The sequence below is a fragment of the Podarcis cretensis genome (assembly GCF_951804945.1).
Source record: "Podarcis cretensis genome assembly, chromosome: 9".
NCBI classification, from domain to species: domain Eukaryota; kingdom Metazoa; phylum Chordata; class Lepidosauria; order Squamata; family Lacertidae; genus Podarcis; species Podarcis cretensis.
In genome coordinates this window covers 71,645,647-71,662,430 of record NC_137178.1, presented here as the reverse complement: position 1 = coordinate 71,662,430, position 16,784 = coordinate 71,645,647, and the positions used below count along the sequence as shown (strand labels likewise).

The 16,784-nt window shown below is 39.4% G+C and overlaps 1 protein-coding gene across 1 annotated transcript in view; it reads left to right on the top strand.

Moving 5' to 3' along the window:
- Positions 1 to 12,317, top strand: part of DHX15 (DEAH-box helicase 15) — a 51,000-nt gene extending 38,683 nt beyond the window's left edge. The window contains exons 11-14 of the mRNA XM_079989694.1: positions 2,633 to 2,755; positions 7,121 to 7,311; positions 9,092 to 9,261; positions 11,737 to 12,317. Of these exons, the coding sequence (XP_079845820.1) occupies positions 2,633 to 2,755; positions 7,121 to 7,311; positions 9,092 to 9,261; positions 11,737 to 11,854 (602 nt within the window). The 3' untranslated portion in view covers positions 11,855 to 12,317. The remainder of the gene's footprint in view (positions 1 to 2,632; positions 2,756 to 7,120; positions 7,312 to 9,091; positions 9,262 to 11,736) is intronic.
- Positions 12,318 to 16,784: the final 4,467 nt, after the last annotated feature.

The window sequence follows — 16,784 nt, the reverse complement described above, 5'->3', positions numbered from 1 at the left end:
GACAACAAGATGGCAAGTAAGATAAAGGTTTTGAGTAAGACAACCCATCACTTTATTATTGCAGCGTATTAACAATATTTTTCAAAAAGCAAGCTTCAATGTTTATTGCAGAATTTTGACAGTTCAGACTCAGAGCAGCTGGGCAGGGCAGAATCTAATTGTTTCATGTAAATTGTTTTTTTATCTGCGGAGGTGGTGGTAGGTCGATGCCTGCCTTTTTATGCCATGAATTTCCATCAAACCAAGCAAAGACTTGATGCAAGCTCTTGCTTCCAACTGCATAGTATTAATTTCTTTAACTGCATATGTCAATATTTTGAAGGAAGACATTTTACTTTAACCTTGCCCTCTACAAATATTTAACAAAATATTCATACCTTCATGCTTTTAAAATTAAGAATGGGTGCACTCATTATTTGTTACAGTATTTTATTACTAGCACACAATCTTCAAAAAAAAATCTTATTCTAAGGGATAGCTATTTTCTTGGATGCAGTTAAGGTGCAGTGATTTCTAAAATCATGTTGCTTTCTAAAGTGTCGCCAACAGAATCAATAAACATAATTACAGTGAGCAAAATGTGAAGGGAGACATGACACCCTGGGTTTAGAGCAGTGTTTCCCAACCTTGGGCCTCCAGCTGTTTTTGGACTACAACTCCCATCATCCCTAGCTAGCAAGACCAGTGGTCAGGGATGGTGGGAATTGTAGTTCAAAAACAGCTGGAGGCCCAAGGTTGGGAAACACTGGTTTAGAGTACAGGACTGTACCAGTCTACTCAGAAGTAAGTCACCCTGAGTTCCAGGTGTGTGGGTATAGATGTGTGCAAACAATTAAATGGACACAAGTGTTAGATAAAATGAAATAGGAAATAGTAAAGCTTACCAAAGCTACCCAAACTGAAGTAATTTTGATTCTTTAAACTAAAGCCATAATAAGATGCCTTTAAGCAGATGATAAAAAGTACAGCTTTTCATTCTACAACTTACAGTAAGAATACAACTAATTTTTATTTGTAAATACTAGTTATTACATCAGTGAATTAATGGCTTTCTGCCATAATGCTTTTTATTAGCCTTAGAGCCAAATAATTCAAATAATTTTCTGTCTTTGGAGTACTCTATTTTGTAGAATAGACTTTGGTTCATAGTTTTTTTTTAATTATGCACTGTAAACAGTGTGGCTCTTGCAGTACTTCGGTTGGCATATTGCAGTTGTGCAGAATATTCAATTTCCGTATTGTTATCAATCTTTTCCCAGTGTGTCTGCGCAGTTAGGAGGCTGATAGACCAATTTAAAAGCTGTGTGTATTACTTATTTAAAAAAATAGTGATAGGAACCTTTACAAGCTTTGGTTGTGACCGAAGCAAAAATAACATGAAGTTTAAATGGCAGGTAGACATTTATTCTTGTTCTTTCATCATCCATTATGTTTGGTTTTAGTTAAACACATGTGTTTAGTTTTTAAGTGGAAAATTTGCACAAAATTTCTAGGGAAAAGACTTAGAAACATGTATTAAAGACATATACATAATTTCTATGTCAGAGAAGCTTGTGCTAGCATCAAATGAGCTGCTTTATGGAGTGTTTACCTACTATAAAGAGTAAAATCACTACTTGTGGTTATTAATTACCCTTCATTTTGACATTTTAAATTAAATCAGAAAAAAATGCATTGTTTAAAAGAGTTCAATGTGTAAAGAGCACTAGTAGAGTCACAATGCACTAAATTCAGATTTGCTTGTTAAGGTCTGAAAAAGCTGCTGAGCAGTCTACCTTCCACCACTGCCGCAAACTTCAGAGCCCTGGACTGCTATACACGCGTATACACGTTTATATCTAAATATGCTTATTCACATATGTTTCTGTCTGCCAGTGCTGATAGCAATGCCTGCTGTTGGTGACAGAGGCATAATACATCTTAATATTCTCTTATGAGTCGATTAGGTGTCGGCATAATGTTTTACAAGGGTTGCTGTGTATCTTGGTCATTGGCCATAGGCTATTTATTTAAACATTCATTGGGTTGGATCCAGAGTTCCCAGGGGACATTCCTGCTAGAAGGGTGGGAAGCAGGTTTCTCATTTTTCCTTCTCCCTGCAGTCCTCTGTGACCCCAGAAAAAGGGTGGGGGTCCCTGGAATATGTGGGAACTGAAGGAGGTTGCAGAGAGAAGGGAGACTCGGTGAAAACCCTATCCCCCTTCCTCCATCTGGTATCAGTCCCTTCCGCAAGTAGAAGCATCTCTTCCATTTGAGGGAGGGACACTGGATCTAATTCACTGTCTCCACCGCAAGGCAGAGCTATCAGCACTTGGTTTTGTACCGGGGTCACGTGATCTTTCCATTACGTAACCGGAGCTTTGATGGCCTTCAGGATTTATTTATTTTTTGATGCCTACTTCTAGTCAAAATAATCAGGCATTCTGTAGCTTTGAAACCCTCTTGTCTTGCAGATGTGGTTAGGTGTTGATGTACCAAATCAAGGTAGTAGACAGTCCAAGATGCAGTTGGAGGCCAGCCTGCCCTGCCCTATGCTCTGTGAACTGACCTAGCTAGGCCTTGTTCCTCTATCTGTGAATGCGTGACTCATCGATATGGGCGTTTGTGTTGGGCCCATACCAACCTTGTTTAGTCCCACAGTGTTTTGTGCGCCCCACGGAAGCCAAGAAAGCGGCGGATGAGGCCAAGATGAGGTTCGCCCACATAGATGGAGATCATTTGACGTTGCTGAATGTCTACCATGCTTTCAAACAAAGTAAGTAGAAACTGGCGGGGCTGCTTGAATTATTTTCAATAATAATAATAATAATAATAATAATAATTAAAAAAAATAATTTATTATTTATACCCCGCCCATCTGGCTGAGTTTCCCCAGCCACTCTGGGCGGCTCCCAATCAAGTGTTAAAAACAATACAGCATTAAATATTAAAAACTTCCCTAAACAGGGCTGCCTTCAGATGTCTTTTAAAGATAGGATAGCTGCTTATTTCCTTCACATCTGAAGGGAGGGTGTTCCACAGGGTGGGCGCCACTACCGAGAAGGCCCTCTGTCTGGTTCCCGGTAACCTCATTTCTTGCAATGAGGGAACCGCCAGAAGGCCCTCGGCGCTGGACCTCAGTGTCCGGGCTGAACGATGGGGGTGGAGACGCTCCTTCAGATATACTGGACCAAGGCCGTTTAGGGCTTTAAAGGTCAGCACCAACACTTTGAATTGTGCTTGGAAACGTACTGGGAGCCAATGCAGATCTCTCAGGACCGGTGTTATGTGGTCCCGGCTGATATATAGTGTTGACAATCTGATAGGTCTGTATTCACTCCTGCTGTAGATCTTCCTCTACTGCATTGTTACACGCTACTGCTTATAAAAGAGATTATCTGTAGGATGAAATACTTTTAGCCAGTGTGGCATAGTGGATAATAGACTGTGTACAAATCAGGAAGTGCCTAGTGATGATAGTAGTAGTAGTAGTAGTAGTAGTAGTAGTAGTAAAGATAAAGGGACCCCTGGCTGTTAAGTCCAGTCGCAGACGACTCTGGGGTTGCGGCGCTCATCTCGCTCTATAAGCCGAGGGAGCCGGCGTTTGTCCGCAGACAGCTTCCAGGTCATGTGGCCAGCATGGCTAAGCTGCTTCTGGCGAACCAGAGCAGCATACAGAAATGCCATTTACCTTCCCGCTGGGGTGGTACCTATTTATCTACTTTGCTGTGCTTTCGAACTGCTAGGTTGGTAGGAGCAGCGACCGAGCCACGGGAGCTCACCCCGTCGCGGGGATTCGAACCACCGACCTTCTGACCGGCAACCCCTAGGCTCTCTGGTTTAACCCACAGCACCACCCACGTCCCATGTAGTCGTAGTAGATTGTTGTTGTTGTTATTTATATGCCACCCATTTTACTGTGTCACCCCAGCTACTTTGGCAGCTTCCAACAAATTAAAATACTGTAAGACATCACACATTAAAAACTTCCCTCTGTCTCACGGTTTCAGCATACGCTTTCCCTCTGCACCAAAGGAATAACAAAACTTAAAAAATAAGGCAAAACCTTAAAGTAATGGTAAAATATAGTTTGTGTGGTGACCAGTGTCCTAAATAATTGCTAAGTAAAAGTCTAGGACCTTGGCCCCTAGGAGTTGGCTCCTAGGAGTTTGAGTCGGGCACCTCTCCTTCACTGGCCCTGAGGCCTCTGTTAAACATATGTGGCTTTTGAAGATGAACTGTGATGCCTGGAGTGGTGGTTATTCTCTATAATAAGGCCAATATTATTATGCACTGGGCTGGACATTACAACTTTTAGTGTATTTTGTGTGTGTGGCTTCACCTGCTTCAAAAATAATCTATTTCACACATTCTAAAGTTTTCATGTATATTTCACTATATTTACTGGACTGTGTTATTCAGGGGACTGCTACACTTCACAAGCAGTATCTTAGTAATCTTTACAGCAATAACACCAGGCAAAGGCAAACTTGGCCCTCCAGATGTTTTGGGACTACAACTCCCATCATCCCTGACCACTGGTCCTGTTAGCTAGGGATGATGGGAGTTGTAGTCCCAAAACATCTGGAGGGCCAAGTTTGCCTATTTCTGGTTTTATTGCTGTAAAGATTACTAAGATAATGCTTATGAAGTGTAGCAGTCCCCTGGCACTATAATTGTGACCCTAGATCTCATGAATTAGCAACCCGTCTAATACTGTGCCCCCAATTCCCATTCCTTCAAGTCTACCCAGAAGGATATCATAGTTGTAATGAATACTGCTGAGAGGATCAGGAAAACCATTATGGTCTTGCTTCTCTTATCTCCTAGTGCAGATCATCCAAATCAAAAGTAAAAAAAATAAAAAAATAAATTCACATGCTGCCTAACACAGATAAATCCCGTGTTTAACCCTAACTTCACTCTGGATAAATTTATATTTGTTTTGAAAATCCATATAAAATTTCTGTAATACAGTGTGAGAGGACATCACATCTAGATAGTAGAAAATAATATTTGGCTGCCTGGGACTGCCAGAATTTGAGGACCCCTGGCTAGATTTAAAAGGAAATATTTAATGTATTTTTCTGCTCATGACTGAAATGAAATTAAGTCTGCGTGTTCTGTTAATAAGAGACCAATCAATCTCCGTTATTTAGAGATCCTGGATGTTAAATTGGTGAGGAGGACATTAATGGCTCAAAGTTGGAATTTTTGTTAGGGACATTCTGAGAATTTCTAGGTGGGGAGGGGGAAAAGTGAACTGGAATTCTAGATTAAAATGCAGACTCAAAACGTATTGTACTCCTGAATATGAGGCCAGTCGCAGCTAGCTGAAGTGCCTGAGCTTTGGAATGCTACAATTATTCTGAATGACACTGAGTAATGGGTAGATAGGTGCTCATTCAGAAGACAGAGTATTTGTGATAACTTTGTCACAGGGATATTGTTTGCTTCTTGAGTGTTGTCTGTACTAATGCATTCAATCTTCCAATAACATCACTCTTTAGTCAAGTCTATGTAAGAAGTAAGACCAAGATCACAGTGACAAGAGAAGATAAACCAATTCTCTCTTCCAAAGAATTACTGTGAATGACACCCTAGCTTTCAATTCTTATTTTCTATCAATGGCTTTCATGTCAAAACTGATCCCTATCTCTATGAAATAGTAAATTACTCAGCTTCCTGACACAGAATTTACCTGACACAGAGGTTGCACTTCCTTGCATAATCTGTAAATTAAAATTTGAAAATAGTGGCTTGGCAGATGGGAAAATAGCTCAAAATAGATTCACTCTTCTCCCAAGTAGTTGAAATAAGCAAAAGCGAAGAGCTTTTAATGTTAAAATGGAAGATCAGAAGTGTAAGGGCAGGTACCAGTTGGATTTTACTGTGAGAATTCTGTGGTAGAAAATGTGTTCCTTATGGTTTGAAGTTTTATAGTTACAGTCTGTCTGTCTATTTATTCATTTGTATCACAGCTGTTATGCACATTCTTTATCTATAGTTTGAATATCCCTGTGTAGATAGATGGTCTTCAGATTTCTTCAGCAGGGCAAATCTGTTCTATTTGATAATACCAGCACATTTCCACATTGAAAGAATGTGAATGGCTGGTAAAATTGCAGTATTCCTTGGGCTTCATGGTACTTAGCGCTTGTGTTTACTTATGTGGGATCTTCCTCTTTGTGCATTCAAACCTTGTGTGATCAGAGTGAGAGGGGGAGAGTTGACCTACCTTCTCTGGCATATGCCCATCACCAGCTTCATTCATTGCCTTCCACATTTTGGAAAGTGAAATTCTCCACATGAAAGATTAGGGTTCTAAATTGTGTCGGGAGCCTGCAGACTGATCCAACAGGCTCATCGGCTCTCACTGTAATGCAATGGTGTGTGCTTGTTTCTAAAAGAATAACTGGAGAGGGATATTGTCCCATGCAATTCCACTGGTCAATCCAACAGCCAAGGTTGTGTGCATGTAGCCCTCTTTAGAAAGTTGAAATAGTACTAACTGGGTGTTTGTGTGCATTTGTAAATGCACATTTTTCTAAGCTTCCTTCAGAAAGGACTAGGATTGCATAATTCCAGCTGCTGCACCTGTGTGCTAATGGATCAGAATAAATGTTCTTTAGACATTTTTTTCCTAGAAAGTAGCAGCTGTCATCCACTCCTTAGCTTGAAAACAGCTAGCTTGTTCATATATGCTATGACAAAATCTAGAAATGAGACACGTATAGAACTTTTAAAAAAATAACCCATTGGTTGTACTACCCTATAATGCCTTTCTACTGTTTACCTTTTCTTCCATCAGATTTCTTAGTATCTCCTTGAGCTAATTTTTGAAAAACTTAGCAATTTAGTATTTATTTTCTTTGTGGTCCCTGGTCTCTCTCCCCCCCCCCCCCAATTCTAGCCACTGCAGTTCTTGTCCACTTGTCTTTGTAATCTTATTTACCTACTGCGGACGCAAATTAAGAGCAGCTGAAAAGGTGTAGCAGTTGCTGTTTAAATAAAACAGTGTCATTCGGATTTTTAATCGGTTCAGTGGGTTGACCATTCAGCTGGTTTCTCTTTGTGTACTTGTTTTAATTTGGTAAAATGTTCATTTTTAGATGATTCATGACTTTTTTTAACATTGCAGATCATGAATCGGTTCAGTGGTGTTATGACAACTTCATTAACTACAGGTCCCTGATGTCTGCAGACAATGTACGCCAACAGCTGTCACGAATCATGGACAGATTTAATTTGCCGCGTAGAAGCACAGACTTCACAAGCAGGGACTATTACATCAATATTAGGAAGGCTTTGGTTACTGGTTACTTCATGCAGGTATGTTGCATATAAAATACACGGAAATCTGCAATTCTCCAGCCCTTCGAAATGATTAAAAATGTGTTTAGTATTTAGCTATGATTTATACAACCTGATTATTGGGCAACTCTGATAGACAGGCAAATAGCATAGGGAAATTCTGAAACGGCACATTTTGAAAAGTACCCCTCTCTCTGTCTCTCCATCCATTAAAATAGAGACTGTGAGGCTCCTTAAGATTGGGGCCTGTCTCTTTTCTCATGCAATTCTTTACATTGGTGGCACTATGCTGGTTAGTTTTTGCCTCTGGTAGTTGCCTCCTTGCAGAGTAGATACTGATTTCTAAAATAAATACACATATTTTGTTTAATGAAAGATTTAAGAGATTATAGAAAACAGACAGGCTTTTAAATTTCATAATTTTAGAAATGTGAGTTCTAAAATTATGTTATATATGGGTAAATTTTTATAGCTGGATGCTTTGGTTTAATGTTTGCTTAAGTTTTGACCTATACTCTACAACTGAACTGTTGTGGAACAGCCGGATCCCTACTTTATTAAGTGCAGGTTGGGCCATAGTGAATGAAAGCCAGTTGTATATTAAAAGTGGTCACTCAAGAATGCAAGAACAGCCCTTCTGGATCAGACCAAAGGCCCAGAAGTCCACATTCCTGTTCTCATAGTGACCAACCCATGGGAAACCTACAAGTGGTTTATAATGAGTTTAAGCCATAATATGAGCTACCATTTTAATAGAATGCAGATTATCTAACCCAGTTACAGGGGGTTTAAAAGCAAGGGATTATCCCATTTGCACAAGGACTTCTTATGTTCCAGGGGGGTCACCCTTAATCCCCCAGAACAGAATTGGGTGGGGACATGTAAGGAGGGGAATTCTGTTGTACAAGCAAAAGCCATTGTATGAATGGGATGCGTTTATAGATCCAACCCTTAAGAATATACCTGAGATTCTGGATTGGGGCAACTGTGGCAGATCTGCCTTGCACAGAATTATTTAACTCTGTTGGCTGATTACAAGGGTTGCATCTCTGTTTTCTAATGCTTCATTTTTTTGCTCATATTTTCATCCCCATCTTTTAATTGTTGTTATAAATACGTGCTGCTTTAGACTCTAAACATCATTACATTTCAGATTATCTTCATATTATAATTTCACATTTCCAATTATTCTAGGAGATTTTTACCGTATTTTTCGCTCTATAAGACGCACCAGACCACAAGACACACCTAGTTTTTGGAGGAGGAAAAAAAATAAATATTCTGAATCTCAGAAGCCAGAACAGCAAGAGGGATCGCTGCGCAGTGAAAGCAGCAATCCCTCTTGCTGTTCTGGCTTCTGGGATAGCTGTGCGGCTTGCATTCGCTCCATAAGACGCACACACATTTCCCCTTACTTTTTAGGAGGGAAAAAGTGAGTCTTATAGAGCAAAAAATATGGTAATTTGTCCAGAATTCAAGCCTGTGTTCCGAGGCTGGAAAATGCCCTATTGCCATGTATGGGTTTGAAGCATAGCTATCAACTTTTCCCTTTTCTTGCGAGGAATCCTATTTGGAATAAGGGAATTTCCCTTAAAAAAAGGGAAACGTTGACAGCTATGGTTTGAAGGTTGTTCCGCAGTTGCGGTTTGGGGTGGCTAAGCTTTGATAGAGAGTTGCCGGCGCAATAACAGCCAAGTGCAGCACCTTGATTTTCCAGATTTTCAAAGAGGTTTAGTATCATTGGCGAAGCATAGCAGGCATCACATTTCTGACGTGAGTGTGAATGTTGTCCATATAGGTGGCACATTTGGAACGGACAGGACACTATCTAACAGTGAAGGACAACCAGGTAGTGCAGCTGCATCCTTCGACAGTTCTTGATCACAAGCCTGAGTGGGTACTTTACAACGAATTTGTTCTTACCACGAAGAACTACATCCGCACTTGTACAGACATCAAGCCAGAATGGTAAGCCACCTTCTTCAAAACTCTGTCTTTTTTCTCTCAACACATTACTAATTTTAAAAGTACATTTTCATGTATGTTTTTATGAAAGTTTCCTGAGAGCTGTAAGGAAAAACGAAAAGGATTTTGGAGCCCTAGGCCACTAACAACACTAATTAAAAACCTCGCTTGAAACATCTCCTTTCTGGATCTTCAGTTTCAGTTATGCTTATAAAAAACCATGTTGTCTTTTTCCTTGTTCAAATGGCTGGTTTTATACATTTGCCTACCTGGAAGTTGGAAAGCTCGGCCTTTCTGCTGTAAACAGAAGTTAGGTTCCTTTTATCTTTTGCAGCAGCAGAAGTGAGCAAGCAAGCAGGTTTTAAAAAAGAAACTTGTATTGTTACTACAGATATTAGGAGCTGGGGAGAGTTTCTGAATTTCAGAGCTTGATTTAAAACACTGCCAGCTTTTCTCACAGTGGTTAAGGGTGTTGAGACGCTAAAGAAATCATACTGAAAGTGATGGTGGTCTTAACAGAAGAGAGCAAGTGTGCAATCGTGCAGTCCACTCCTTTAATTCTAGTTAAGGGACAAGCTCGCATTACACCTGCAAGTGCCCCCCTTGTTTTTACATTTACAAATGTTTCCATGTTGCTCTTTTCTGTTTGTTTAATGTTCTGTCAGTAGCCACATGTATGCTACCTTTTGCGCATGCAATTTTGATTAGGCTTGATAAGTAATACTTGAATACATATGGAATTTTGACTGACAATTGAATAGCGGCCAAATCTCAATTGAAAAAAAAAGCAATGGTAACAAGACGTGTGTTCTGCTTTGATAGATAGTCTGGTCCCTGTGGAAGAGATCATGTTGCAGAAAGATCCAGAAGGGAATGAAAGCATAGAAATAGGAGTCACTTTTGACTTCTGCATCTGCTTCTTTAAATAATGCCACCTTCATCCCCCCCCATTTATTATCCTCGTTTCTTTCGGATGTTGCCTTAGATTGGGTCAGACCACTGCTCCATCTTTGTCAGTATTGCCTATACAGTGGTATCTCAGGTTACATACGATTCAGGTTACAGACTCCGCTAACCCAGAAATAGTACCTCGGGTTAAGAACTTTGCTTCAGGATGAGAACAGAAATCGTGCTCCGGTGGCACGGCAGCAGTGGGAGGCCCCCTTAGCTTAAGTGGTGCTTCAGGTTAAGAACAGTTTCAGGTCAAGAACAGACCTCCAGAACGAATTAAGTACGTAACAAGAGGTACCACTGTATTCACTGGCAACAACTTTCCTGGGTTTCTTGCAGGAATGTTTTCCAGTTCTGTTTGGAGATTCCAGGGACTTATCCTGGAAACTTTTGCATGCAAAGCATGCGCTCCACCATCAGCTATGGTCTTTTTCCTTAGGCGAGAAATAGCAGAAATGACCTCTGCTCTTAGATTCACTGAGAGGTTATCATCATCAGCTTGGGCTTACTGTTACCCATCCTGCTTACATCTAAATTGTACAAATGGTCGTTTGCCTGCAAACCAGAACTGTGGAAACTGTGGTTTGTACATGCTTCCCAGTTATCCATATGCCCAGTTCATTTGTAATGGCAGATTATAAAACTAGGAAGTCAGTGTGGAAATTTGAATGCTTGACAGAAGGGAGCATGCATGCTTGAGGCCCATTCTCAATTCTCCAGCTGTGTTTTCAAGGGCTGGCAATATTGCATCTAAACCAGCTCATAGAATTTGACAATGCTGAGGCTTTTTGATAAATCACTTTTAAGGTTGATGCTCGTAATTTTAGCCCCAAATGTGAAAAAAAGAAGGAATAGAAAGAAGTGTTTGTTCCATTAAAGGCCCTGCGACAAGCCCCTTTGCTTTTCAGTAAAGCCATAATGTTTGTTCCTGTCGGTTCTAAAACGTCTGAATGCAGAGTCATTGTTCCTATATATTTTCATCATGCATTTGTATTATTGCCTGGAACTTGGCTTACAACCAGAGATTCCTTCTGTGATGCTGTACTCTTATCTATTATTTAATCTAGCTGTTGATAACTCATGTCTACACTGTTTACAACTACATAATTGACTTTTGGTTGAAGTATCCAAATCTTGTCTCCAACTTGCGTATTATTCCAAGTCAATAAAAGTTGACTTTTCATTTTAATGAATGGTAAAAACGGCTTTCTTCATATTACATACACACAAGATTTTTAAAAACCCTCCTGACAATCACTGCGTGTTACAAGCTTTTTGTTTAGATTGTTTGAATTTTGTTAAGTTTCAGAGTAGTAAGTATATATACTACTTGGAGATGCCTTTTATTTTGAAAAGCTCTTTTCAGTAGCATGGTTTTTTATACAGAAACTGGATTTCCATATTTCCAGGCATTATTAAGGAGATTGATAATCTAATTATCATAAGTAGATACTAATTGGGCCACTGCTACCGCCTGCATGATATTCAGATCTGTGCACAAGTGACAAACCTTTCTTTCTTTGGCAGGTTGGTGAAAATTGCCCCTCAATATTATGACATGAGCAATTTCCCACAGTGTGAAGCAAAGAGACAGTTGGACCGCATCATTGCCAAACTTCAGTCCAAGGAATACTCGCAGTACTGAATTTATTATTTGAATTGAAGTTGCTCAAGAGGACAGCTTTAAACAATAAATGAACTCTTAAGTTCCAAGTTGTGCTCTTTGCTTTGGTTCAATAATGGCCTTTATTTGAAAGCTTTTTAATTTTTCTTTTACAGTAAATATTCCATTCTGATTTCATAAATTAAACGCGTATGCCTCCCTTTTGTGTTCACACTGTAGCTCATACTGGAAAAGCTGATCAATGTTTTGCAGTTTATTGAAAGTAGTTCTCTATATAAATATAAATATATAACAATGTTATAAGCATTTCTTTAGAAATGGTTGAAAATGCTTCTAAAATGTGATTATCGACCATGGCATGCATGATCGTTGTAATTGTTGACATTCCTTTTAGAAGTTGTGAAGTGTTACAACATGCTTATGTAGACACAATCTTCAGCTTCAGTACAGAGGTACTGACTTCAATAAAGTCTATTTATACTAACGTTTTGGCAAAGTAACTTACTGTTTCTGTGCCCTTGGTGAAGAAATGTTGATGACACATTGAGGTTGAAATTTTTCAATCTGTTGAACATAGTTTTCAGATACGTCTGATAAGTAAGATTTGTTCTTATGTATAGAGCAATGCTAGTTAGCCCATGCATATTGCTATTCTGCAGGCATCCCCAACCTTTGGCCCTCCGGATGTTTTGCACTACAGTTCCCATCATCCCCGACCACTGGTCCTGTTAGCTAGGGATCATGGGAGTTGTAGACCTAAACATCTGGAGGGCTGCAGGTTAGGGATGCCTGCTAATGTGTATCACATGTTATCCCATGCCAACTGCCTGACTATTTAAAAAAGGGCTATAAACTTGCAACCAGTGTTAGAAACTCAGATATATAAGCTAGGCGCCAAATGGTTCCTTAAACCAGGATTACAAAAACGGAATGCCTAGCTACCTTTTTGGGGCCAGACGGCTCTAAAGTAGTATTTTTCAGTACAACTTTTTGGATCCTAAAATTCATTCTGATTCGGCAGATAAAACATAACGGATAGAATTCCACAGGATGTGTTGCTAGTGTGTGAAAATGGTCGAGATTTAAGGATTTCCCTGGGATGTACCTCCAGATGGTAGAGATGCCAGGCACTATCCTAGCACCCGGGCATCTTCACTAGTCACTCTTAGGCAATGTTTCAGGGCATTCTTAAGGAGCGTATCTGCAAAAGCTATTTGGGGGAGCATCTTTAATGACCAAAACACATTCCAGTTTTGCTTCAGAAATTCAGATTGAAAGGGGGCTGATCCTTGGTGCATGGTCCAGATGGCTTTGATTCTCCACTTCCTTTTGCAATGGACTGAACCTGAAGAATAAGCAAAGAAGGTCTCACCTTCATTCCTTCTGTATACACAATTAATTATGAGTAAATGATTGCCCCCAGGAATAGGAGTGTTTTAACATATTAATTGTATTATATATGAAATAATATATAAAATATTTCGGTTTTGCTTAGGTAGAGCAAGCATAGGCAACTGAATTTTTGAAATGTGGGTGTATGAAATTGGGTGCTTTTGTTGTTATTTTTAAACCTTTTCAGTGTTAAAATCTAGAAGAGCTACACAGTATGATAAACTTTTCATATTACCAGGCTAGCCCATAGGCTATATCTTGACTTTGTTCCAACTTTCCCATCGGTTTTCAACATTTCTGTATGGAGAATGTTGCAGAGCCTTGACCGAGTCATTGGTTCACAAAGAGTAATGAGACCATCTGATGGCGCCGTTGAGCAAATTTGGCCCTCCAGGGAGAGAAATCACTAATAAGGGGCAAACCTGTCTACTATTAAAGAGTCTCTAGTATAAACGTTCAAGCTTGGAAGCCTGGTTTTTTTGAAACTGTTCTTTAGATTAGATTGGGCTAAATTTAAGTAGACTTGAAGGGTTGGGAAAAGTTTGTAAACCAACATTTCCTCCTTTGAACATCTCAGTCATATATTTAATAGCTTGCGTCCTCAGCTGTTTTTCACTCATGCATCTAATTTTTGTTTGTTTCTAGTGGGAATGTGACTTTTAGCATCCATGGTTTGGAAAGCTACGAATTATAATTGTCCATGCTATAAATAGGTTCCAATTTTGATTGCATACAGTGCAACTGTGTGCAATTCAGTCCATAGCTTTCAGGTCTTTTTTCCTTGGGAGAGCACTTTCTATGATGTGTTTATATGTTCTCAGTTCAAAGTAAAAATTTTGACTTCACAATAATGCATATGCAACAAGTGTCCCGCTAGAGATGCAAATGGCGAAACATCTGATTAATGCTAGCAATAAATATTTAAAGCTGTCAACCAGGTTTTAAAAAGTTGAATATTGATCTGCCTTTTAACCAGTTGAGACTGCAACCCTACATTGCCTGGGATCCTCCTTCCATATTGGGATCGCACTAAATATTATCCCAACCTCAATGCCAGTGTGCTTGAGATACTGAAGAAGGAGGTATAAAAACATAACCTTTAATACATGGAAGGTACCACTCTTGGATAGAAGGCTACCTATGATACTTGTAAAATTCATTCTCTTATTACAGCAGTGGAATTGAAATAGTTTCAATAAGTGTTCACTCTTAAGATCCAGCAATTAAAGTTTTAGATGATTAATCTAATTAAACCAATTCATTTGTACCCTAGACTACCTCTTATGGTTCTCTGTTGTCTGTTTTTGTGTTAATGCTTTTATGTAAAGCATGTATGCCTTTGCTTTACATTTGAATTCTGTTTCTGTTCTTGTGTTCCTCTTCCCTAACCTCATTGCTCGAAGCAGCAAAAATACACACTTTAACCATCCTGCAATTACTAGGCTTTATGCAGTAAAGAGTTCCCTGTGTACCTGCCTATTTCATAAACGCTTTCGTCAATTCACATTTTCAACTGAGTGATATAAACAGCTTCTCATTTTATATTGGTAAATGGATTTTACCCTCTTGCATGTCAACCTTTCCGGCTCTCCAGAGATGCTTGTTTTCAACATCAAAATTCATCAAAAGCAGTTTAAAATGCTACAACTTGAAACTAGGTTTTTGACATTCAGACCTCAGAATGATCTAGTTCACATAAAGTTGTTTATCCTTTTCATGGGCCTTTCAGATACGTTAAGATCTCTTGGCACAAGGTTAAAAGCTGGTGGATGCACATATGTTTGTAGGTTATATCGCAGGGTACTTTTCAAAAATCCTGAATAAATTAAGTTGCATCCACCGAAGTGAGTTGTCTATATAATTGATGCTTTTAGATACTTGTCATTTGATCGCAATTTGGAGGACTTAACAGGCTGGGGCCACTAATGGAAATCCAGAGAACCAGCATACCTTGCATGTGTGCATGCAGACCAAAAATACTTCTGTATACGTCTGTTGCCCTGGGCAGCAGGAGCTACAGTTTCCATGATGTACATTCAAGGCTGTGGACATGAACGGAAGCATGTAGGTCTCCAATGCATGCTGTAGTCTGCATGGCATGAGTTGAGTCTTGTCCATCATCCCATGCTCCTCCGATGAGCCCATTCTTACCATGGAGGGTGTAGTCTTCAGCAGTCCCATGTATTTTTGGTGAGCGCCTGACAGGTTGGTGATGAGTCTCATTAAAATGTAAGGCCACTGCAGTACCATCCTGCTTTCTATAACATTTCTGCCATAACTGAACCACAAAACGTAAGCAGAGTGGCTGGGGCAACCTAGTTAGATGGGTGGCTTATTATTTTATTATTATCATTACGCAATTTGGCAGCAACCCCACTGGTGAGATCTCTGATATCTTTTAGTAGTTTTCAGTAGTTGCTTAGGCAAATGACAAATTGATTCGTGGATTACCATACTCAAGCAATTAACCAGGGTTTTGTTTTTAATAATTACTGCCGTTAAATAGAAAGCTGGCCATCCACATTAATGTGATGGGTTAACTAAGACTCTTGAGCTACAGTATGATTATTCCTGCTACTACTACCACTACTAGAAAGTTAATATGAAAGGCCTTTTGTGTGTTGAGGGAGCAATCTTGGACCATATTGTTTATCCTTCCCCTATCACAGCCCATTCTGTGTTTGCAGAGCCCAAGTATAGAATGCCCATTTGGATGGTGGTCTGGGAAGGAACAATGGTCTTGGGCAGGTAGGAAAATTTGGTGACTCGGGTGCTGTGCATTTTTTCTGGGTAAGGTGAACTTTTACATATATTTGGGGTCACTACTTCATATATAATGTCACCCAAAAATATACACACTTTCCCATTAACCCACCTTGCTTATTTTAACAGGAACTTTAGTGTGGATTTAGACTTCCGATATACCTGTCTGGAGGGCACTTTAATACATATTTTTAACAGTAAAGCATGCTATTTTGCTACCATATAAAGGGTTGCTGCTTAAGTAATGCGATTTGAGGCTTTGACTGCAAGTCTGCTTTAATGGCATAATTGTTCATTTTTGCCATTTATTGGGGTGCAAAAGACTAACCATCAATTACGCTGATGGAGAAGTGCTGTTGAAAGGCCTGAGGAGGGCATTCAATTATCACTTCATTTTAATAACCACAGTAATGTTGAAAGTTTCTTATTATGGGTAGGTTATTAGACTCATCAATGTTTGCTTCCACTTGAACAGACAAGACGTTTATCCAGCTGCACACTTGATCATGTAGAATCCAAAGAGATCTTTATGTACCTTGAAAGAACGACGACGACAACAAAATCCATTTATCTTGTTCTCTTATCTCTTGGCAGTTTTCAATTTGCTTTCTAAGAATGTTTCCGTTACTTGTTTGCTTCCCACCACCTTAATTTTCAGTCAAGAGCAATTCATATGCTGCTATTCAGCTGAATAGTGAGTATTGATCAGCTGCTTTCAACAACACATTGGTGACATTTTGTATTAGATACAAATGCATGTTTCCATTTCTCCTGCAATACTTAAGATTCTGATATT